At 36.9% G+C, this 25,000-nt stretch overlaps 1 protein-coding gene across 1 annotated transcript; it reads left to right on the top strand.

The window, feature by feature from the left end:
- Window positions 1-2,592: 2,592 nt before the first annotated feature.
- On the top strand, window positions 2,593-23,750 carry LOC120520648 (GTP-binding protein 1-like; the record flags this gene model as incomplete). The annotated part of the gene is made up of 12 exons (XM_039742861.1): window positions 2,593-2,776; window positions 3,900-4,138; window positions 11,086-11,197; window positions 13,833-14,013; window positions 14,943-15,291; window positions 16,821-16,944; window positions 17,932-18,046; window positions 18,238-18,382; window positions 19,487-19,669; window positions 20,072-20,207; window positions 21,127-21,305; window positions 23,565-23,750. Coding segments are annotated over exons 2-12 (1,893 nt in total), but the record flags the coding sequence as incomplete, so codon positions are not given.
- Between the last annotated feature and the right edge of the window lie 1,250 nt (window positions 23,751-25,000).

Genomic DNA, 25,000 nt, shown 5'->3' with positions numbered 1-25,000 from the left:
TTAATGAGCTTCTGTAAAAAGTCAAGTTTCCTCCTGAAGACAAATAAAATTCTATTTTATCTGTCAATTCTATGTTTTCTGAGACTAACCTTCTCCTCTAACTCCCATTCTCTGCATTCGCCTCATTAATGATGACGTGAGTACGGGTCAGTGTGGAAGATTTACCTTCACCTGCAGTTATTCTCCACTCTTTGATCATGACAGCCTGCACAAAAATGTTATTACAATGAGGATTTCAGATATTTACAAATGAACAGGTGCAGGTTTTGAAGACATTTTATAAAAAAAATTTTCAGTCTTAAATTAAGATTCATAGGTAAACCAATTGTGCCCTGTTATGGAATGAAGGCCCATCCAGTGAGTTCCTACACTATGCCCACTGGTTCCAGAGTAGGCCCAGTCCCAGCAACTTTGTGGACAGAGGTTAACTGTTTTATTGATTCAAAACAATGAAATGAAACTTCAAATATTGTGTATTCTACGTCTTACCTACCTTGACAAGATCTACCAGCCTGACAGTGAGTCATGTGACTAAGCACATTTTTCATAGTATGGCAATGTGTAATGCTGCATGGATTCATCTCCCTGTTAAACATATCCCACAGTCGGCACTTGTAAGCATGCATGAGCAATATGAGCTGCTGTTGAATCAGCTTACGCTTCATCTCAATTGTGAAAGGTGTGGAGCACATGACTGGTACACCAGGAGCTGTGAAAAAATGATCTCTGGGGAGAGAAAAAAAAAAAAGATGTCTAAATAGAAAGCATCAGATCTAATGAACAACCATTTTTACATAAGCCATTGGTAAACACTGCACAGGATGGACTGCTTTTCTTGAGAAATGTAATCAAAAATTGAAAATGCTGCTATAACATTAGGAGCTATCAAAACCTAAACCAGCCATTCCCATCCAAGTGGAAACAAAGATAGATTTGCGGCCTTTAGGCATGACTATAGACAGTTTTTCAGTTGCCTTAAGACGGGGTTATTTAGTTAGCGGGCTCTGGGCCAGACTGAATTTTACATATTCTTGACAATTAATTAATAAAGTAAAATCACTTTGAATTTTCATTTTAGTAGGCCCTTATTAGGCCTATATGATGATTCAGTTGTTCTTACTTGTCCCACCCAATCAGTGTTACCAGTCAATTTTAATTGATCACCGAAAGAGACAACATTCTCAAGCTGAGGACAGAAACATACTTGTTTGTTCCAATTTGAGTGAAGCTGTGTGTTTACTGTGAAATTAGAGCCCATCAGTGATAAAGGAATATTAATTTCCAGAGGTACTTCAAAACAAGACATACTCGCCAAACGAAACCACAGCGGCTATGCGGGAGATACTGTCTCATTCAAGGAGGCATCTATCATTTATAATATGCATCATGTTTAGCTCAATGTATACATGCAAGTCATTCTTGCATATGAATACAATGAGGTCAAGTAGTCACATCACTGGACAGTACCTGCATTGCTACCTGTGTATTGTACTTACTACATACGAGTATTGTTAGAGTGACAAAATGACATTTTACTCCAAAAGTGAAAAACATAGCAGATGTAAACAAGATATTATATGTTAAGTAAAAGAGTGAAATGTGCGTGAGGATTTACAGGGTCATTTGAAAATGGGAATGACTTGGGTCTTGACAGAGTGCCATTCAGGCATGCCTACTAATATTGTACTATGCATCTATGGCTGTTTACACAGTAATATGCACTCAGAGATCTGCAGTTTACAAATGTGTAATATAAGTACATGGTGAATTGGTTGCATGTTTCTCGTTTCTGAAATAAATGTGAGAAAATTACCGAACACACGTGCAAAATAATATCGGAACCAAAATCTAATTCTGCAGTTTCTAATAATTACAACCCATTTGGAATTACAGTTGCAACTAATATTATTGAAAGGATAAATTACGATTTATTTAATCTTCTTAAAAATTAAAAAAATATATATACGATTCCTTGACTGGTACTACTTTCATAATCTGGCCCCATACTCAGGACTAATTAAATAACCCTGCCTTAAGCAGTAATGTCTTAGGTTTGCTTTAAACATTTTCTCTTCTATCGTTTCTTTGTTTACTTTATACTTCCCCACCTTATGATCGCTATTGTGAAAGATGCTGCATAAAATAAAGATTAATTATAAGCATACTTGAGACCCATGATCCACATGTTTTATTAGTTGATAACATCTTATTAACGAAGTTATTACAACCAGAAATAACGTTTAATTGATTAAACTACTAGTTACAATTTTAATAAATACTTCTACGTGGGAAAGTAAAAGTCTTATACCATACTTCCAAAATTTTAAGAACATCATTACCTGAATAATAGTTTGTTGGTTAGCCCGTGATCAAACAATATTTTTCTACCGTTGCACTGGAGTAAACTTCACTTCAGATCGTGCATATTTATATTTTCCTAAGGGTTTACGACTAAAGCGGCGTCTAGCACCGGACCCTTTGATGACTGTGAATCGGGAAAAAGAGCAAAGTTCCCACCCCTTCCGTACACGCATGCGTATTGCGCTTCTTGGCTGCGACGTTTCTGTCCGCTGTTTATGGTGATGACGTCACCATCACTCGCCGGACTGGATCTATTTTTGAAGAAGGAATCTATTCAAATAAAAAAAACTGGAAATAAAATAATATTGATATTCCTGTTTCGGAAGACAACAGTCAGCTACCTCAACACTGAAGATTACTAGGGGTTCGCTAAGGATCGGAAAGATTCCAAAATATCTGTTCTGGAATAAGAAAGGTAATATTAAAAGGCGATTCAATATGGGCCTGCGTTAAAGCAACGTTCCGTGAAGAAAAGTCGTGGCTTGTGTAATATTCATGAGGTGGGAGGAGTTGGCACTTTTTGAGAGCACCGATTGGTTCGTCCTTCCTTCAGTGTTGAATTATAAATATAGAACAGGAAAACTCTGAATGATATATAACTCTAACACCTTAACATGAGAGCTGAGAATTACTTTACAATTTAAAAATGCATTACAATAAAATTAAGAAGTGAAAGTATTCATTTATATTGTATTAGATTATTACTGAATGCAATATGCGAGCAGAATGAGGGTCGTACCCGAATGTGCAAAACTTATATTAAAGGATCATGTCATATTGATACTGACATTAAATTATGTATATATACATATATATATGTGTGTGTGTGTGTGTCAGAATGCTGGCTCTTTGGCGTTAAAAGATCGTTTATTCTTTATTTTTTTGCGAACGTATTTCTTGTGAGCCATACGAAGCTGCCAGTATGTGTTAATATTGGCGCACGATTAAACATATTTCAACGATTGCAAAGAAAATGCTTAACAATGATAAATACGTCATCATCTAGCTATACATTAATACTGTTTTGTTTTCAAAAATAGTTAAGTCCCCACACTCATTCGGTGTTTTAGAAATTATACCCTTCGCTGCTGGAACAGGCGGTGTTTTGGAAATTAGAGGGACGGTGCGAGTACCACGTCATTTGTTGCGGATCACTTCAGAAAACAGACATTTCTTTGGGTACATTTGTGTGCACTCTTGAGCGATTCCTTCTTTTCAGTTCATCCCTGCTGCATGTATGTATATGTTGAGTGGAAACGCCGCCTGATCGGTGCGTGTCCCCTTGCTTCTAGGCAGGTTAAAGGGGCTCCCCGTCACAGACGCTTCTTCGCGTGACGGTTGTTGCTCGATACTCCTGCTTTTTGCATCATACTCTTGGACTCGGGCATGTACGTGGACGTGTTATTTCACGATGATATTCAGCTCCTCCTCTTTTCATGCCGCGCTGGTATAAATGTACAGTTTCACATCGCATATCATTTAAATGTAAACGTTGATCACCTTGCTCTTTTTTGTTTCCCTCTCATTCTTATTTGCAGTTTTTCAAAACAACCCACTTTGGTAGTATAAAAGTCCCAGAGACTCCTCGGTGGGGATGGCATCGGGCACGGTGACACAAGCCGGCCCGGGATCCGTTTTGGCCCCAGAGCCGCTGGTGCCGGCATGCATGTTCGCTCCGGACCGAGGGAGTGGCGACGATGTAACCGAGACGGAGCACTGCGAAGACGGTGAGGCGATGAACGGCAGTGTCGGGGATCAGCTCGACTTCACCAGTAAGGTAGGCCTCGTCAGAGTGTCCTTTGCTAAAATTGCCACCGCAGCGGGTGTTAAGTATGCTTATCGAGAAAGGGACTCTGGCTAACCTTGTGGAACAAGTGTATTTAAGGCAGGAGCAAAGTTTGAGCAATGAATCAAGTCTGCTCAGTGTGTATACCTCAAAACCTTTTCGTAACTTGTGGAACGGAAAAAAAGAAGTTAATTCTCTATTCGGGCGAGTGTTATTGTGAAAAGAAAAGTGAAAATAGGGAGGTGGGGTGGGGGTGACTGCACGTGAGAGAAATGGATTGGCAGGTGCAAATGGATATTAAACGTGGCATGGATGTAATATGTTTGTCTTGAAAGGCGCTATAGAGGTAGAGGATGCGAGTAAAATGATGCTGGGAGTGAATGCTAAACTAATTGAGTCAGACCTATTACCTGTCCATCAGCGGATGGATAGAAACTTTAATAATCCATAAGAAAATTGCAGGGTAACAGCAGCAGACGAAAAAGTACAAATGTAATAATCTTAAGTATGCTAAATAGATTATGTATACACATTATTAAGAATTAACTATAAGTCAATTAACAAAAGTGTATGGATTTGTTAAATGATTAGATTTGCACATACTTAAATGTTACAGTTTCACTGCACGGGATGTCAGTCATTGGCACAGTATATTGCACATCTCGAAATTGTCTGTTAAGATGATTGCTAGACCAGCCCAGTACCGTTCAGCAAACGGGAAATAACCCCAAGGCCTTCGCCGAGGGGTAACTCATTATAGAGCCTGGTGGCTGAGGGTAGAATCGACCTTCATATACAGTACGTAGTGTTCTTTGGAGCAACACAGTTATCTAAGTCTGTTATTAAGTGTGCTCCTCTGTTTAGTCATAACCTTATGTAGGGGCAGAAGTCATTGTCCAGGATAGTAGGCAGCTTGCTGAGCCTCACCCTCCAGTGAGTCCAGCCTGACCCCTCAAGATTGAACCAGCTTTTTGAATCAGTGATTTTCACCATTAGTTTGATGCCTTTTGCATAAATATTATCATAATAATATGTTTTATTTATAAAGCACCTTCCCCATGTTCAAAGCACTTAACTGTGTTCTGGAGGGCTGCAGTAGTTAAAGATTTTTGTTCCAACCAATTTCTTAATTTAACCAGTTGCTGCTAACTCCACACATCAGGTCTTGCTTGGCATTCTGTTACATTCAGATTTCAAACTTGATAAACAGTTAAATGCTGTGGTAAAAAGTGTCTTTTTTCCAGCTTAAAGCCATCATTAAAATTAAAGTTTTCTATCTTTTAATGATCTGCCGAAGCTTATGCTTTTTTCATCCTGTGTAAACTATTGTAATTCCCTCCATACTGGTTTTTGCCTCTTAACTCTAGCATGACTGCAATTAATTCAAAATGGTGCTGCCACAGTCTTGACTGGCACTAAAAAATACATCCCATTTCACCCATATTAGCTTCTCGTCATTGGCTCCCTGTGCGACCCTAGTGGGTTTTAAGATTTTACTGTTTATGTTCAAAGCTTACATAGGTCTGTTATGGCCAATTTTGCTAATCTCCTCTGTCCCTACTGTCTTTTCCACACCCATGATTCACGCTGTTGGGTGATCATATCTTTGCTGTAGTGGCTCCTCGTCTATGGAACAGCCGGTCTCTCTCAATAAGATCAGCTCTCACAACTGATGATTTTAAAACGCAGTTAAAAATGTAGTTTATTCACTTGCTTTTGGGTCTCATTGACAGTCTAGCTTAACTTTTATAGTTTCATCCAGTTTTATTTTCTAACTGTAAATGCATTTTTATGGCTGTTAATTGACTGGCATTGCTCTTAGCTATATGTTACTTTTGCCTTATATTTTTATTCTAATATCTTTTAAAAGTGCTATATAAAGTCACCCTTGACTTGACATAAGGGTGGCACGGTGGTGCAGTGGGTAGTGCTGCGGCCTTGCAGTTAGGAGACCCGGGATCACTTCCCAGGTCCTCCCTGCGTGGAGTTTGCATGTTCTCCCCTTGTCTGCGTTGGTTTCCTCCAGTTTCCTCCCACAGTCCAAAGGCATGCAGGTTAGGTGCATTGGTGATCCTAAATTGTCCCTAGTGTGGTCTGTATGTGTGTGTGTGCCCTGCAGTGGGCTGGTGCCCTGCCCAGGGTTTGTTTCCTGCCTTGTGCCCTGTGTTGGCTGGAATTGGCTTCAGCAGACCCCGTGACCCTGTAGTTAGGATATAGCAGGTTGGATGGATGGATTTGACATAATTGCAAACCATGTCTTATTGCTAGTTAAATGTGTCCTTTAATTTCTTTGGTTGTTTGTAGTGTCACTAAATTACAAATGGTGCACACTAAAAAATTATTACTGCAGTTACAGATTTTAGTTCATCACATCAATGAGTCTATTATTCTGCATAAAGCTAATTGGAGTAACTAGCAGGATTCATCTGGGTATCTGCGAAAAAATCTCTGGGATTTATCTTTAGTCTTACTGTGCTAAATTTTAATTTACTTGTGTGTTAAACGTCCAAGGCCTGCTTTTTTTACATAACCATTTGTCAAAGTGCAGAGAGCATAAAATGATTAACTTCTGTCTGTGTTCACTTAAAGTAGCTGCTTTAACTAAATTAAATATTTAGAGTGAAAATAAAGGGAATCTAGCTGGCAGTAAGATACTGTACAGTGATCCACTCTGTTCCACAAAATAATTAGATTTCCTTATTAAAGTGGAGCATAACCTGTTAAATACAATGTATTTGATAGAAGTGAAGAAGAAACATATAGAATAATTAAAAAATGTAATTACTATTATATATATATCTATTATTAAAAAAAATCTTGGGACAAGACAAGACTTTTTTTCCTGCAAAGAGATCTTTTGAAGAGAGACACTTTCACGCCCTGCGAGACGGTCAAGTCACGTCCTACTTACAACCTTTGGAAGCAAGTCCCGTGAGACGTTGTGATATTTGCAAGTCATGCCCTACTTACAACCATTTTCAAACAAGACTTCGGTCATCTAACCTCTCAGTTGTTGAAATGCTTTTGGCAGACACACTTCCTGTGCTCTCAGCTCTTAAGAATTTTGGCCCGGAAAAAGACAAAGTAGAATGTCGTAAAGAATTCAAAAACATTGGCGTGATACACATGCAGAGCTGTTTAGAGACAATGGAAGTAGGGGAATTCGAAAGGCTCAAAAAATTATAGTAAAGATTGCATTAGCGCAAACAAATGGAAAATATTACTCAGTGAAATAACGGAACAGTGAAAAGAGATCCAATAGTGTTTGAGGATGTCTGGGGGAGAAGAGAGACAAGGCAGCAAGACAAAAAGGACAGCTGTTATACAGGCTTTTAACACTAGAATTACCAGAGCCTACGAAAAAATTCGTAGATCCAGCTACCTTAAATCCATTCGCACCTCTCCATCAGCGTCTTTTGTCCTGTTAATGTGCCGATAAAGACAAGCAGCAAGCAGCTTACTATCCCATCCCCCCACCGCCGCAGAATGTTCACAAAGTTCTCCCAGTTCATGCCTTGATTATCTGGGAGTGAAGTGCTGAAGTTTTAGAGTGGAAATAATAGATGGTTATTTTGAACACATGCATTTCATGCGTGTTCCGTTTCTACAATAATCTGTGTAAACACATTGTTAATACACAAACGTTTTTCATATTTTAGTAATAAATAACAAAATGTAGGCATAAACTACAGTATATAATGTGTGAAGCCTGAAGTCCAAAGATCAAATAAACACTTTCACAAAAGGTTCAAGGACAATACAACAGCTTCCATGGTGTAACGGTAAGATTTGCTGACTTGTAATCAAGAGTCCTTGGTTTGACCCTGACTGCCTCTTATATTTACCGTTTTCAGCAGTGAGCTGCTCTTATTGTTAATATTATAAAATAAACACTTACCTTTGGTTTGTGTCTGTAACAGCCGCTGTACATTTATAGTACTTGTAAAAGTTACCGTTTTTTATTTTCACTTTTATTCTCTCAGTCACAATCACGATACATACTACCAACAGCCCCCACCCAGGGATCTGACGCTGTTACTTTTTATCTGAAACTGGGAATAACTGTAGATGTGAGTGGTGTTTTGAGGCAATGGAACTGGACATTCTCTGATCTAGATGGATAAAAGACGTAGGTATATATGATATTTGGAATAACTCATTTTGTGACCTGTATAGCACATTTCGAAAAACATTGTGGAACGGATGCAATATTATTCATATTCATTCGCATAACATCTTGCGGTTGTAATCACTGACCGCATGTCTTATTTTTTCCCCTGATCTTGCCAGTCTCCACATTTTAGTGCATGGTGGAGTTTCTTTTGTACTCCAGGACATGGAGAGGAAAGAAAAGTACAGAGGGGTCAGTTTAGCGTTGTATGCAATCATCAGATTAAAATGTTAATAGTTCACACACACACACACACAAGGACCGTCCTTTCTACATTTACGACATGTGTACCTGTTACAATGTACACACTTCTGTCAAAGCCTTGGTTCCTATTACATTGAAAGGGCACCTCACACTGACTCAGTTTACTTTCCTGGGGAAGCGGCTGTCTTGGAACAGAAGCTTATCGATGTTGCATGCTCCGTTACTTTTTCCATTGCCTTTTCTAGTAAGATGCGACGACGAAGTTCCTCTGCAATATGAGCCATGAACACTCTTCTTTTCTCAGTGGCCACCATACATGCCTTGCACAGTACATGTGTATTGATTGCCGCCAGGTCAAGTTTGTTATAGCAGACAGCAAACGGCCACCTGCGTGTTCCTGCTTCTACTTAATAAGCTCACGCCTTCTGCTGTGTAATGTCAACGCAGCACGGAGAAAAAAAAAAGAGACAAATATATGGGACATTGGGCATAAATTTATGGTACTTGTAAAAGTTAGCTTTTTCAGTTTTATTCTCTCAATCACGATCACGCTCTAAAAGCTAACCCCGATCTGACTCTAAGTAACAGCGTCAGCATAGATTCAAACCAATCTGACACTGTTCATTTTCAAATAATATTGCTTAGTGCGATGATGTTTTCTGATTGGTACCATTCAGGTCATAAAATTATTTCTTCAAAATGTCACATATATTGTCTCTTTCTTTCAGCAAATCTTACTGCTACGCCATGGAAGCTGTTGTATCGTGCTTGAACCTTTTGTGAAAGTGTTTATTTGATATTTGGACTTCAGGCTTCACACATTAAATAGTTTATGCCTACATTTTGTCATTTTATTATATTGTGTATATATATATATTGTCATGGCATGAGCTGGGAGAACTTTGTGAATGCTCTGCAGTGATGGGGAGATGGAATAGTAAGCTGCTTGCTGCTTGTCCTTAATGGCACATTAACAGGACAAAAGACGCTGACGGAGAGGTGCGAACAGACTCAAGTTGGCCTGATTTACGAGTTTTCTTGTAAGCTCTGGTAATTCTAGTGTTAAACATTTGAAGCGCCGCACAAAATGCCGATCACGCGGCACGTCAGCAGCAGCAAGGCAGCAGCTGATTGAGCAAAGAGGAGGTAAAAAAAAAAACCTGTATTTGTTTCCCATTGTATCACTGTTTAAAAGGGGTTTTGGAGGAGCGAGCTTGTCTTCTTGGGGTGCGTTTAGCCCCCCTCTTCACAATGGCATGTAGTGCTGATGGGGAGGGTTGTGGTAGGGGTTGGTGAGCAAAGCGAGCAGGGGGTTAAGCCCCCTAGTTTTATATATTGTTGTTACAAAATGGAAATTGGCTGGAATAGAAACTGGCAACTATTGTGGCTATTCCATTGCTGTACAGTATAGAGGATGCAATTTATAAAACAAGATGGCAAATACAAACTGGATAAAGCTTGTTTTTGGGTAATATTAACCATCTGCCTGAAGACACAAAGTAGTATGATACAAACTGGATAAAGCCTGTTTTTGGGTAATATTAACCATCTGCCTGAAGACACAAAGTAGTATGGTGATGTTGTGGTTAGTGTCAGTGCTCCAGAATCCTGAGTTCAGGTTCCAGCTTGGGTATTGAATGCCTAGTATTTGTATGTTTTCCTGAGTTTTTCTCGAGGTACTCCAGTTTTTCCTTTCATATCCCAATGTCATGCATGTTTTTTTAAGTACAAACTCTAATTTGACCCTGTGTGATTAAGTGAGCGTTTTAATCATGCTGTGCGATGGACCAATGCCCCATCCAGCATATTAGTGCATGCTTTCTGCCTAGTGTTGCTGGGGTGCTGCGGCTCCTGGTGATCTTGAACTTGATAAACAGGTTAGAAAATTGATGGGTGGATACAAGAAGATACACTACTTGAAAGAGAATCCTCTTTACAGGAGATAGTGCTGGCAAAGAATGTCATGGTGACAGTAGTAATAATATGAATGCACCTCTTTGTCTTTTGGAAGGGTTTGTACAGAGATTGTACATGATTGGCTGACATGGAGGGTGGAACTTTACTTGATGATTTCTTATTGATTTTTGCTACACTTAAACTGAACATTACTTTTATTGAAAAAAATTTAGGAATTGTTTATTTAATGTCTGAAATGATCTGCTTCCAACTTGAGTGCCAGTGTTGGTTTTGTTTGGCAGCAAGAAGCAGTTTTGTTATTTTGCATATTGTGTTTACATATTTAAATAATGAAGCAAGTATTTTTGCATCAGTCTGATTAAATAGCATGGATTGACACATTACCGAAGATTATAACAGCCATAGTGATTACATGATTTCCTATTAAATTGTAAGCTGAAGGTGCATATACTGCAAGATGGATTTCATGTCCTTTTCTGTTTAAACTTTTTATCCACTATTCCTCCTTAGACTTTCAGGGATCCACAGAGTTAATTCTGCTTCTATCTGCACCTAGAAAAACTCTTTACAGTTGTTCACAATATACAATTTCATAAGTGATATGGGTAACCTACGATCACAAGGACCATGTTGCTTTTGATTACAGGTGGCCCTAGTGAGCCCCAGTGGGGAGCAGTATGACTTGTTGCTTCGACAGCTCCGAGACAGGATGGATGAAGGTTGCGGAGAAACCATCTATGTAATTGGAGTTGGTTCAGGTAAGCCTTTGCTTTTTGGAATTTAGTGCTTTGGCAAAGCTATTTTTGATTGAACACACTATGATAGCTGGCCAGAATTGTCTTCTGTTCTCATATATGAATTTTTGAATAAGTGAAAATCCTGTCACATGTTGCTTGCTTATTAGAAATCTGTAATTATTCAGTGAGTAGTCATTTCGTAAATGTATAACTAGTACCTAAATGGATTCTAGACAGTATTTCCCAGAGAGAAACCTTATTTTTTATTATTCTTTTTATCTTTATTATTAATGCAGTTTACAATTCATCTACCTGGCTTGTTATGTCAACATAAGTAAGTGAAAATTTACAAAGAGACAACAACAAGCAACAGGGTAGTGAATATGGGGGGGTTCAATTGTCTGTTATGGTTAAATGTTGTTTTTACCTCCTGCAACATTTTTTTTAGATTGCACACAAAATTCACAAAGAGAGTGAGAAACCCAGCTCCAAGAACCAGACCAGAAAAGAATATGTGTTTCTGTGAGAATTGATGATTTGCATAAGAATCCAGTAGAGTGACTGGATTAATCTCTTTTCATTGCTTAGCTACCTCAGTGTTAACATTTTGCTTGTATATTTCTTTCAAGTCAATATTTCACTTATGTGGGTTTTACCTTCCTACACAGAATATCATTTTAGCCAGCATGTGTTAATTTCTTTGCACTAATACTGGCTTTACTCCGTCTGTAGTTATTTATATAGGATTTATATACAGAGTACAGTGAAATTCTTACTTGCCTGTGCTAATTGTCACACAACACGTTGCCACCCTCCATTTCCATAATCATTGTTACTAATTTACCTCAAAACCCGTCTTCCTTATCTATAAAGTTCAAGTTCATGAATGAAATTTTTTCTTTTTTATCCACACCAAATGCCAAAACCAACGTATAAAGATACAGATAAATAATAAGTAGCAGATAGATAATAAGTAACAGAAGCAGCACAAAGTATAAAAACAGAAGTATAAAGTGTAATTGTGCAGGTAGGTGTGTGATGGACAAGCCAAATACAGTTGTGTGAGGTACATAGAATGAGGTGAACCATGGTTATAAATGCCAGTCAGTTATTTAGGAGTCTAATGGCCTTGGGAAAGTGAGTCCTTTAGCCTCAAAGTCCTGCATTTCATGCTTCTATACCTCCTGCATGAGGGTAAGGGTGTGAACAGTTTCTGTTGGGGGAAGGTGGGGTCCATGAGGATTGAGGTAGTTCTCCGACAGACTCTGCAGTTGTAGATGCTCTGTAGAGAGTGTAGTGGGGTCCTGGTGATCTTCTCAGCAGTCTTTATCACTCTCTGCAGGTATTTGCGATCCGTAGCAGTGTTACCGTACCACACAGCGATGCAGCTGGTCAAGATGCTCTTAACATTGAGCTGTAAAAGTTGCAGAGGATCTTAGTTGACATACCAAACTTTCTCAGTCTCCTCAGAAAGTACAGCCACTGCTGGGCCCCCTTGACCAGCTGTGTGGTGTTAAGTGTCCAAGTGAACTTGTAACCACTGCTGCTGTTTCCAAAGAAAAAAATCTTGTGTTTCAGTCGTCAGTTGTTAAGGGTAAATTAGGAAGATTTTCTTCATACAGAGAGCCGTAGACACATGGGGTAGTGTGATAGGCAGTAAGACTTTAGCGACCTTTAAAACTAGACTTCATGTTATTTTTGAAGAATTAAGTGGATTGGACTGACGAGCTGTGTTGGGCTGAATGGCCTGTTCTCACCTTGATTGTTCTTAAAGTTATTTTTTGTGAGGATTCCATTGACTTGAATTCTGCTGTGTCCAGTTATCCTTCTATATAAAAGCGGTTGGGATTGTCCTTCCATCCCGTGTGTGCTACGCAGGCTCGAAGTTTCACACATGCCCCGTCCATTTTGCAATGCACGATGGGATTTGTAGTTTCGTTTTCCAGGTAAAAGATGATTTTCTACTCCAGACTGTGCGATATCTTCTTCTTCTTTCTTACTATATAAAAGCGGTTGGGATTGTCCTTCCGTCCCGTGAGTGGAAAGCGTAGCGGCATTCCGCATATCACAGACTTACTACTTGCAGCTTGCAGTACGAAGCGACATGATGTGAGCAGAGTTCTGGTGCTCCCATCATTCCCTTGCTTTTGTGCACGATGCGCTGGAAAAATAGACAAAATTATGTCTCTGGAAACAATTAATGTTGATGGAGTACAAATGCCTCACCACGTAGTAAATATCAGGGTGGTTCAAAAGGGCAACCTCAATATAGAAAAAAAGTTTAAATTTCATCACAAAAATAACAGACTACGAGTATTAAAGTAATAACTCTCAAATGCAATATAACCAAATTAATGAGTTTGTATAAAATATCAAATTGATCTACATATTGAATTGCCTTAAGAAGTGGTCAACTTAAAAGTCGGTCGCCTTAAAAGGCAGGTGAGCCATGTACATATTAAATGTCTCCTGACTATAAAATGAGACCCCTTTTCTGTTGTTTGAATTAGTCATAGTCATGACAAACATTTTAATCTTAATATTAACAATGTTAAATTACTGCAGATTGATTTAGAAAAGGTTATGGTCTTATAAGTAAATATAAACATCCACTCTATTTGTTTATTGACTGATTGATTGTTTTGTTTTATTTAAGATGGAAGAGACTATGGTCTGAATGAGGCTGACATGGAAGCTTCTATAGCAACAGTGCGTTCACTGTCCGAGCAGGTGGATGCTGACATGATCCTGCTCAGAGAGCGGCAAGAGGCAGGAGGCAAAGTTCGGGACTATCTTATACGCAGACGTGTTGGTGAGAGCGATTTCCTTGAAGTGCGGTAGGTGCAAGTGATTTAAAGTATTTAAGAAAATCTGTGCTGTGTTAAGAGATTTGTGTCCTAGTAGCCTGTTTTTGTTATTTTGTCTGTAAAGTGTATACTGTAAACACCAGTATATTGCAGTCCAAGGATCATATTAGTCTTACAGATTGAGTACTTCATACTTCATAGTGTTAGTAAAACACAAAGTAGTTTTAATGTTCAGAAGGCGACCTTCGCAGAGAATATGAAAGTTAGATCAAAAGTAGTGAAAACATATTTGAAAATGTATTTAGTATAAATTATGTATGTGTATTTGTGAGCAGGCACTGTGAGGGAATGGTAACCTACTCAGTGCAAGTTCCTGCTTTTTGCTCAAAGATACTCTGGCTTCCTGTGGCCAAAAGTGCAATAAAATTGTTCAAGTTACACCCCTTATAAAGCATTATGGTTCTAAATACATTTTAGGATCCTTGATTTTTTTTATAAATGTTATCCTTTATTATACTGACCCATAGTTAAACTGCAGACTGGTTATTCTGGTCCCAAATAATTGAAAGTTTTTAGCATTTACATGTTTAAACTGCTACATTGCTGAATTGTGATTTCAAAAGAAAGTTGGTTGATGGGTGATCAACTAAGAAGAAACTTTTATTAATCATGCTGTTTGGTTTGCATTATAGAATGTGAAAACACATGTATTTTTTGAAAAATTCATAAATGTCATGTTGTCCCATTAAAGTACTGCTCAATGTTTTAGCTATTAGTGGAGGCATTGCAGTGAACCTATGAGGAACCCTTGTTTAAATGTTTATAATTTCTTTAGACCTTTTGAGGAATGTGCAAGGTTCCTATTTGTAAATTCTATTTTTGGAGTTTTTCAAACTTTTTTTTACATTTTGAGTAGAAACAATTTTTTATTCTTTTTTTTTTTCCCCCATTATTTTTAGTGTGGCTGTAGTTGGCAATGTGGATGCTGGGAAGAGTACACTGCTGGGTGTTCTGACGCATGGAGAGCTGGATAACGGTCGTGGATTTGCACGACAGAAACTTTTTCGGCACAAACATGAAATGGAGTCTGGCCGTACCAGTAGTGTTGGAAACGACATCTTGGGCTTTGACCAGCAGGGTCAAGTGGTCAACAAGCCTGATAGCCATGGGGGTAGTCTTGATTGGACCAAGATCTGTGAAAAGTCCTCTAAAGTAATCACTTTCATTGACCTGGCGGGCCATGAGAAATACCTCAAGACGACAGTATTTGGCATGACCGGACACCTACCAGATTTCTGCATGCTTATGGTGAGAATATCCTGTTACGTTCGCCAAATCTAGGAAAGTTTTTATTTCTGCAGTGTGGCATTATCATGCTAAAAGAGACCCTTATCACCAGGAAAAACCATTGCCATGCAGGGGTGTATGTTGTCTGCAACAACCTTTAGGTAGGTAGTATGTGTGAAAGTAACATCCACATGAATGCCAGGCCCCAAGGTTTCCTGACAGAACATTGCCCAGGACATCACACTGCCTCTGCTGGTTTGCCTTTTTCCCATAGAACATCCTGTTTCCATCTCTTCCTCATGTAAACGACGTACACTCACCTGGCCATCCTCATGCTCTAAAAGGAAATGTGATTCATCATCAGACCAGGACACTTTATTCCATTTCTCCATGACCCATGTTCTGATGCTCACATGTCTATTTAGGTGCTTTTGGTGGTGGACAGGGGTTAGCATGGGCATTCTGACTGGTCTACGGCTACATAACCCCACACACAACAAGGTGTGATGCCCGATGTTCTGACACCTTTCTCTCATGGTCAGCATTAAGATTTTCAGCAATTTCTGCTACAGTAGATCTTTTGTGGGATCAAAACAGATGGGCTAGCCTTCTCTTCACATGAGAATCAATGAGCCTATGACCCTGTCTCCAGTTCACCAGTTGTCCTTCCTTGGACCACTTAAAACCTGCCATTTTGGAGATGGTCTGACCCAGTCATCTAGCCATCACAGTTTAGCCCTTGTCAGAGTCACTTAGAACCTTACTCTTGGCCATTTTTCCTGCTTCCATCACATCACCATCAAGAACTGACTGTTCACTCTTTGCTGAGATAATCGGTGTTACTCATATTGCCTGTAAGTAGTTTTAATGTTATGGCTGATCAGTGTGTATCATTCAATTAACTTGTGTAACCTTAATGTAAACTTGGGATGAAATGCTAGAAATCCACTCTGAAGAAGAAGGTAACAAGTCTTTTGTTTTTTTTTTGGTGCAATTTGTCTGCCTGTCTATATATATATATATATATATATATATATATATATATATATATATATATATATATATATATATATATTGTTTAAGTAGTTGTTGTGAAGACAAAAATTTTAATAAATATCCATCTTCTGATTTAATCTCTTTTCCACAAATTAGCTAATCTGATTTTTATTTCTTACAGTGTCACTACTGTTTGTTTTGCTTTCTGATAGTTTATCATAAAATTCATAATAATTCAAATATATATTGAGAAAAAGATTAATCTAGTTAATAGAATATATTGAATAATTCTTTGTGTGTCTGTGTCTGTTGTTTTTCCTCTGATTTTCTGTTTTTTTTATTAAAAGAATATGCATACTTTATGTAGAATTGGTTGCTAAAATGCCATGTAACATTCCTGAGATTTTATACCTGAAGAAAACGCCATTAAAGGAAAACAAAAGCAAATTTTAAAGCCTTGGTGTATCAGTAATGCACAATTTGCTTGTCAATGCTTTCATGTTCCCTTTATTTGTGTGCTGGGTTATGCTATACTATAATGTTTTTACTTGCAGGTTGGCAGCAATGCTGGCATTGTTGGCATGACCAAGGAGCATCTAGGGTTGGCACTGGCACTGAATGTCCCTGTTTTTGTAGTGGTAACCAAAATTGACATGTGTCCGGCAAATATCCTGCAAGGTAAGAGAAAAACAATTTTGGGTTAAATTTCACCTGTCTTCTCTATGTCAGCTATTAATTTGATTTTTTTTCTTTTCTGTCAATATTAATTACCTATATTGCATTATAAACAACTGGAAAATTTTTAAATATTATTCATCACTGGGAATTCGGACCTCCAAAAGGAGTTTACAGCATTTTAGTCCCAACAAGAAGAACAATATGGTTTTAAGTAAAGATTATGTAGATGCTTAAAGACAATGCCATTATATTTACATAGGTTTTACTTTGAAATGGTTTTATATGCAGACCATAATACAGAATAAATATATATATATATAATATACATATATACATATATATATATATGTATATGTATTGTATCTGCTATTGTATGTATAAAATGTTTATGATTTCTATATAAAATAATCTGTAGGGATTAACAAATCCTAGTTTGGATATCTGTGCTATAGAGACTAGTATGTTCAGAGGAGATTTATCTTTTTCATTGTGTACTTAGTCCTGGGTGAAAAGGTCCCAATATCTCTGTTTCCATAAGTCCTCATCTGATCTGTATACAAAGACAAAAAATGTAGGATGTGTCTGTATGCTCCTTGAGAGCATGATTACATTCTCTTAAGTTATTTTATTCAAACATTTGCTTTTGCCTGGCTTGAGAAAAAATATTTATATTGAAAATTACCAGAAAAGAATTAAGCATTTGTATTTTTTGGTCTTCGACAGAAAATTTTGCAGTATTAGTAGAAAAAGAATTTTTATAAATTGGTATACCTTATGCATTCTTTTTTGTCTTTATTTTTGTTTTCACCTGTTGTGTCTCTTTTCTATCTCAAATACTTTGAGGTATTTGGTACATAAATTGTGTTCTATATTATAGCCGCTACACAATAATTTTTGTGTTTATTTGGTACTTAAGTCTAGACTTATCATTATGTATTGGGTTTGCAAAACACCAGAGTTAAATTTAATTTTTTTCCTAATATTTAGAAACTTTGAAACTTCTGCAGCGCTTGCTGAAATCTCCAGGTTGCAGAAAAATTCCAGTTTTAGTGCAGAATAAAGACGATGTTATTGTAACTGCCTCAAATTTCAGTTCTGAAAGGTATGTTGCTCTTATGAACTGGATATTTTTAATGCAGATACTCTAGCAAGAAAGGAGCATCTTACAATAAAGCATTGTTTATTTATTTCTTCAGAGTATAAAACTGTAGTGTAGAAAGTTAAAATTTAAATAACAAAAGAGCCCTTCTCCAATTCATTGGATAAGTAATGAACTTATTTGTTGTTTTCCAGAATGTGTCCCATTTTCCAGATCTCAAATGTCACCGGCGAGAACATGGACCTCCTTAAGATGTTCTTGAACTTGCTTTCCTCTAGAACATCATATAGTGATGAGGAGCCAGCAGAGTTTCAAATTGATGACACCTACTCTGTACCAGTATGTCTGTACTTACATTTTACATTGTTTTATGTTAGTGTTTTAACTGTAAACAGTTTGCTTAATGTAATGTCAGCCTTTTTCATTTTGTAACACTGAAGTATTCATTTCTAAAACTGTGTTCTTATGTTAATATTCCTTGTTGTGGACGATCAAAAAGTCCAGAATGTTTCACATTGTTATTGTCCTGCACATTTTGTTTATACAGTTACTGTAATATAGGAGATTGTATAGTGCAGGGGTATAGTAGTTTATCTATTTGTTAAAATGGATAAATAAAACAAATTGCCAGCCATCGGTACTCATAGTTTACATCTAAATCTAAGATCCATTTTTTTACGTACTTGATATGAAAAACTACAGTTTAAGTTGTTTTGTTATTGTTTTGATTAGGTTGATGCAAACTAATTGGGTGTATTTAAGAGGTCCTCAAACCATGTGTAAAAGTCCCTGCTTCTCTTTTCAGTAGCAACTAGCACATTCTACAGCTCTATGTAGGGCAGCAAGATTTATGTCAGATTTATACTTTAGTCACCAACGACCTTTAAAGGTGACATATATAACAAAGGTTACTATACATGGGGTCCTCGGGTTACAACACAGTTCCATTCCTACAACAGTGATGTAACCCGAATTTTGGTGTAAGTCGAAACACACTCTAGCCTAAGTCACTTACCTATCTTAACACATTTGCAAAATCATAATCTAGAACATAAAAACACTAAATCTAAGCCTGAGAAAAAGGAAAAGGACATAAATATACAGTACTGTACACTGTACTGTAGTAACAGAAAAAATGAGGTTAAAAAAATGCTTATCTTTATTCCTTCTCATGTCTCAATTTTTTTAAGTTTGTATGGGAGTAAGTGTTGTAAAGTCGAAACATTGTAACCCGAGGACCCCCTGTATAATGTTAATTAATCTTTTATTATGTACACCTTATCCCTATATACATCAGCCCTTTATCATTAAACAATTATTAGTTTAGTCTTTGCTAAAAATACATACTCAAGTGTGCTATGTTAGTGGTCTATTGCAGCACCTAATCTCATTGCAGTAAGAAAGAAAGTACAGTAAATTTTATTTATTTATTTTTTTTTTAAGGGAGTGGGGACAGTAGTTTCAGGAACTACATTACGCGGATTGATACGCCTGAATGATATTTTGTTGCTTGGTCCAGACCCACTGGGCAACTTCATTCCTATTGCTGTCAAGTCAATCCATCGGAAGCGAATGCCTGTAAAGGAGGTTCGTGGTGGACAGACTGCTTCTTTTGCACTGAAGAAGGTAAATATCCAGGGTTTTGTTAATTGTCAAAGCTCTCACCCAAGATAATTTTTCTCACATGGTAACAAACAAATCCTTTTTTATACTTTGTAACTTCTTAAAAAATTGTCATGCATGACTCTTTAAATGAATGCATCCTTATAACTTCATGAATATTATGAGCCCAGCAAGTATTAAAGTGAATTTTTCTAAATGTTTTATATATTAAGATATAATTTTATACCAGATTTTCACTGTGAATAATATGGCAAAATAAAATTCAGAGTGAATAAGTAAAGGTTAAAGCTGTATGTTCATTTAGTTTTTCTTGAATGTACTTTACAGTTACCCTTAACTTAGGTGTATCTCCTTTACTCCAGTCTAGTACAAGTGATTGATCAACATCTTTCACATCCCTTCCAGATCAAGCGTTCCTCCATAAGGAAAGGAATGGTTATGGTGTCTCCAAAGCTTAATCCTCAGGCATCTTGGGAGTTTGAAGCTGAAATTCTAGTCTTGCATCACCCGACAACAATTAGTCCCCGGTACCAGGCTATGGGTGAGTGTACTGTGCTACTCTGTTCTAGATGATTTGCTGTCAGAGCAGCACTGAAAAGTGAGGCTACAGATCAGGATTTTTTTTTTTAATTTAGATTTATTGGCTATAATGTAGGTGATCCCTGCATGGAACTTGCATACTCTCCCTGCCACAATCCAGTGACATATAGTTTAGGTAAATTGGCATTTCTAAATGGGCCGTAGTTTGTGGGCCAGTGTGTTGACCCTACAATGGAATGGTGTGCCCTATCTAGGGACTGTTCCTGTCTTGCACGCAGTGCTTGCTAGTACAAGCTTCAGCTTCTCCACTACCATTGTAAGTATACAGTAAGTGGGATTGGAAAATGCATGGATGGATGGTTGTAAGTTAAGAATAGTATTAAAGGATTCTTATATAAACAGTCATAAAGAAAGAAAGTAACTTTTACCTGGAATATACTGTACTGGTGTTAGTGTATGTTTGCTTGTTGAATATGCAAATTTTTGCCTTTAATTTCATACTGCTGGTGTAGTTAACAGTTACAAAGTGATGCTGCAGTGGTTCAAAAGCTAAATAAAGAGACCTCACCAGGTCTTTGGCAGTATCAGAGTTGACGGTAGTTTTGATGGAAATGGCTATAAATTTGATGTAATTGACATTATTAATATAATTAAACAATTTGTAATATTGCAGTGCACTTTTCATTTATATGATCATTTAACAGAATGCTGAAAAGTTACTTGACTGAACATTCTTTATTGAGAGCTTAATCCATTTATAGCAGAACTATTGGGACTGCATAAATTCATTGTGCAATTTAGAATTTTTAAAAAATATGCTTACCCTTGGTGCAAATCATTTTTGCTTCTGTTTGGCCAGGAACAGACAAAACTCCCAGGTTTATATTTTTTATTTGCACATTTACATTATTGTATTTTAGTTCATTGTGGCAGTATCCGGCAAACTGCAACCATCCTCTCAATGAACAAGGACTGCTTGCGGACAGGGGACAAAGCCACTGTTCATTTCCGTTTCATAAAGACCCCCGAGTACTTACATACTGATCAAAGGCTGGTCTTCAGGGAGGGACGTACCAAGGCAGTCGGAACTATTACCAAGGTAAGATTAGCAGCTTTCTGGTCTGAGATAACAACATATCTTTTAATGAAGTCATTTGTTTACCCATCATAGAGAATGCATAGAGACCCTATAAGAAGATGATGAACTGTTTGACTCACACCCTATATTATATTCTTTTTGCATCAATTATCTAAGTGTTCTAAGATCAGGTGTTTTTTGTGACCTGGCTAAAGCAGGTCCATCGCTCTGAAATTTGTTCCCTCTTTTGGTAACCAGAGATGTGTGTGTTTATGGCTTTGGAATGTCTGCCTGTTTCACTTGATGATGCAATATTGCAGTGCAGTGTGTAATCAGGACAATGGGAAATTCCCTCACTATCAAGTACAATACATACTAAGAAACCGTCCCCTTAAGCCCCGGCAACTGGTTTTGTATATTTTCTTTTGAGAGGTTGGGTGATGAAACAAATAGTAACACAGTGTTGTCATGTGTGCTAGTGTTCTACAAAAAGCAGACATAAAAGCACAATGATTTCTTCTCATCTGCTAGTATCACTGAATTTCCCCTTGGGATTAATAAAGTCTATCTATCTATCTATCTATCTATCTATCTATCTATCTATCTATCTTATCTATCTATCTTATCTATCTATCTATCTATCTATCTATCTATCTATCTATCTATCTATCTATCTTATCTATCTATCTTATCTATCTATCTATCTATCTATCTTATCTATCTATCTTATCTATCTTATCTATCTATCTTATCTATCCATCTCGTCTTAGCTTTTCTACAAGGCCCTCACTGATTTGTTAAGCATCTTATCCAATGAGTTTATAGTCCCAGGATTTTTTGATTTTAGCTGAATGGAATTTTTCAACTAGAATTGCTGGCTAACAATGTTCTAAATATGATAGTGCTGAAATCATAGTGATACTTTTTTAATACATTTTGGTCCACAGTTTAGCAATCACAGAAGTCTAATGACATTTCCCACATCATCATCATCTTCTTATAGCTGCTTCCGGTAGGGGTTGCCATAGCGGTTAATCTTTTTCCATATCTTTCTGTCCTCTGCATCTTGCTCTGTCACACCCATCACCTGCATGTCCTCTTGCACTACATCCATAAACCTTCTCTTAGGCCTTCCTCTTGCCTGGCACTGCTATCCTTAGCATAGTTTTCCCAACATACCCAGCATCTCTCCTCTGCACATGTCCAAACCAATCCCGCATAAACAAAACAATTTGTTTAAATGATGACAGATACATTACAGTGCAGATAATGATTTATTTAATAAAACTTGAAAAACTTGGTTGTATAAAACTAGTGAGGCCCTTTAATTTTTTTTTTTTTTATTGAAATATATCCAAAAGTATAGGTCAGTAATACAACTCGGGCCTCTGAGGCAGCAATGTTAACTGCTACAGTACCATGCTATCCAGAACAGACATTGTTAATGTTAAGTGAGACTCTACATTTCATGTACATTGATGTTTCAACCCGCATTTCTTGGCATCATCAGTTTAGAACTTGTAATGCAAACTTTTAATCAGTTAAAATTTTTAGTGTTAAAAGTATTTTCTTCATTTACAGTTGGTTATGGCTAGGCTAGTTTTTGACTAACCTTTTGCTTGATGAGCAGTTTTTTTTAGTTTCGGTATAATCAGTAAATTCTGTAAATTTCCAGATGATTGCGTCAACACTAATAAAAGGACAGGTGTTTGTGTGTGTCAGTGTATTTTTTTTTTGGTTGCTATGTCATTCCAACAGATGCAGCATCATAAAGATTTATAGTAATTAGAATGCACTTTTTTTTTTTAATTCCAACAGATACCACATCACAAACATTTGCAGTAATGCATTTTATTACTACAAATGTTTGTAATGAGCCATCTGTTGGAATGGGAAATGCATTTTTATTGCCGTAAGCACTGCAGAATACATTCCAGTAGATGGTGGACTGCAAACGTTAATGTTTAGGTCTGAGTTGATTACTTAGATTTCAACCTGGCTTAGAAAGGTAGCACAGCTAATCATTTATAAAAGAACATGTCTCAATGTGTCCTCTTTGCATCAAAAGTAAAAATACATTTGTCAACGTGCTGAATTGTTTCTGAGTATGTGATCTTGAATGTATAACCTCCACTATTTGCTCTTCTTACAGTAGATTTATTTTTAGATGTTTGTAAATAAAATGGAAGACTTCAGTAGTGTCTTGGGTATACAGTATCATCCAAGTGTATTTCCTTGGTTCCTTAAATTTGTCGGTTTGGTTATTTTTGAATTCTGTAGTTATTACAGACCACCAATAACCTGCCCTCCAACGCCAAACCCCAACAGATTAAAATGCAGTCCACAAGAAAAACTCCTCTGCTGAGGAAAGAGGAGGGGTTACCAGCTGGCGGAGGGGCTACTGCAGAGGACAACCCACCGAGTCAGCAAGTTTCAGGTCGACCGAACAGCCCACTTGCAGTAATGGTGAGCAAACAACCTATATTTTCTATTTCTACCATATTGCATGTGCTTAAAATGCACTTTGTGAAACATTTTGTGTTCTAATTGAACTGAAGAGCATGGTGACTCAGTAGGTAGTATTGGATTGTGTCTTGTGCCCAATGCCTACGTGAACTGTGTTAAGTTGGATGGCGTTTCCATCTCTAAATGATATATTTCAGAAAAGTACAGCAGTATGAAGAAGGATGTTTGGATTTTTATAATGTCTGCAAACATTTAAAAATTTGACGTTTTAGTCCATGAAACATGTATTTTGATATTTGTTATTCAAGTAATTAAACTTTTTTCATACACTTTTGTTGCCAAACATGAAATTCAGAATTATGATCGTGTTCAGAATTTCCAAATTAAATCCTAAAACTAGGCTAACAAAACCACATCATTTAATTGCCCGTTTGTCGGTTATACACTTTGCACCCTTTCTTTTGTAGCTTATCTTTGTCCAAGGCTGGTGAAGTTCAGAAATTACAAGAAGTGAAAATTTGGGTCCTATAGAAATGGTTATTTTGTATGTTTTGCATAGTCATACATGTCAAACTACCTTTTTAGCTTTATTCAGCATTTGGGATTGCAGTGATTACAATAGTTTCAATGTACAAAGTATTTAATCCCTGAATGTTTTGTGCTTTATTATTATTATTATTTTTTTAATATTTATGTTATCATATCTTGGTACTAGTACTGTAATTTAATCAAGCCAGTTTTTAACTCTTATTATTTAGGGATGCTCCGATCAGATTTTTTAAGGCCAAAACCGATCTCCGATGTCCTGTTACTTTATCGGCCGATTCCAATTTTTTTTTTGTTTTTCTTCTTCTCCTTTATCCCTTTAAAAACTTTTTACACTAAGCTCCAGCATAACCTAATACATAGAAGCCTTATGTCCTAAAGTGTTAACTTTATGAGTTAAACTAGATAGAAAATCCCTTGTAATATGTACTTTAACTAATAAAATATATAAAAATATTTACTCATAGTACTTATGCCATAAGAGAAAATAACTTGTAATTATGAAAAGCATTTTTTATCATTGTTTTTTTTTTGTAATGTTTAATTAAAAAAGGTACTTTTCACCGTTTTACTAGCCACAATAAAATTGAATTAAATATATTCTCACAATGTTTTAATTGATATTGGCAATTAAACACTGCTAGAATGTAAATATACATGCACTTATATGTTTTAATTATTTTTAATTATTAATTGCACTACAG

The sequence above is a fragment of the Polypterus senegalus genome, unplaced genomic scaffold (genome assembly GCF_016835505.1).
Source record: "Polypterus senegalus isolate Bchr_013 unplaced genomic scaffold, ASM1683550v1 scaffold_1911, whole genome shotgun sequence".
In the NCBI taxonomy this organism is placed as follows: Eukaryota; Metazoa; Chordata; class Cladistia; order Polypteriformes; family Polypteridae; genus Polypterus; species Polypterus senegalus.
The sequence above is the reverse complement of the archived record's forward strand: the minus strand, read 5'-3'. Positions and strand labels throughout refer to the sequence as shown.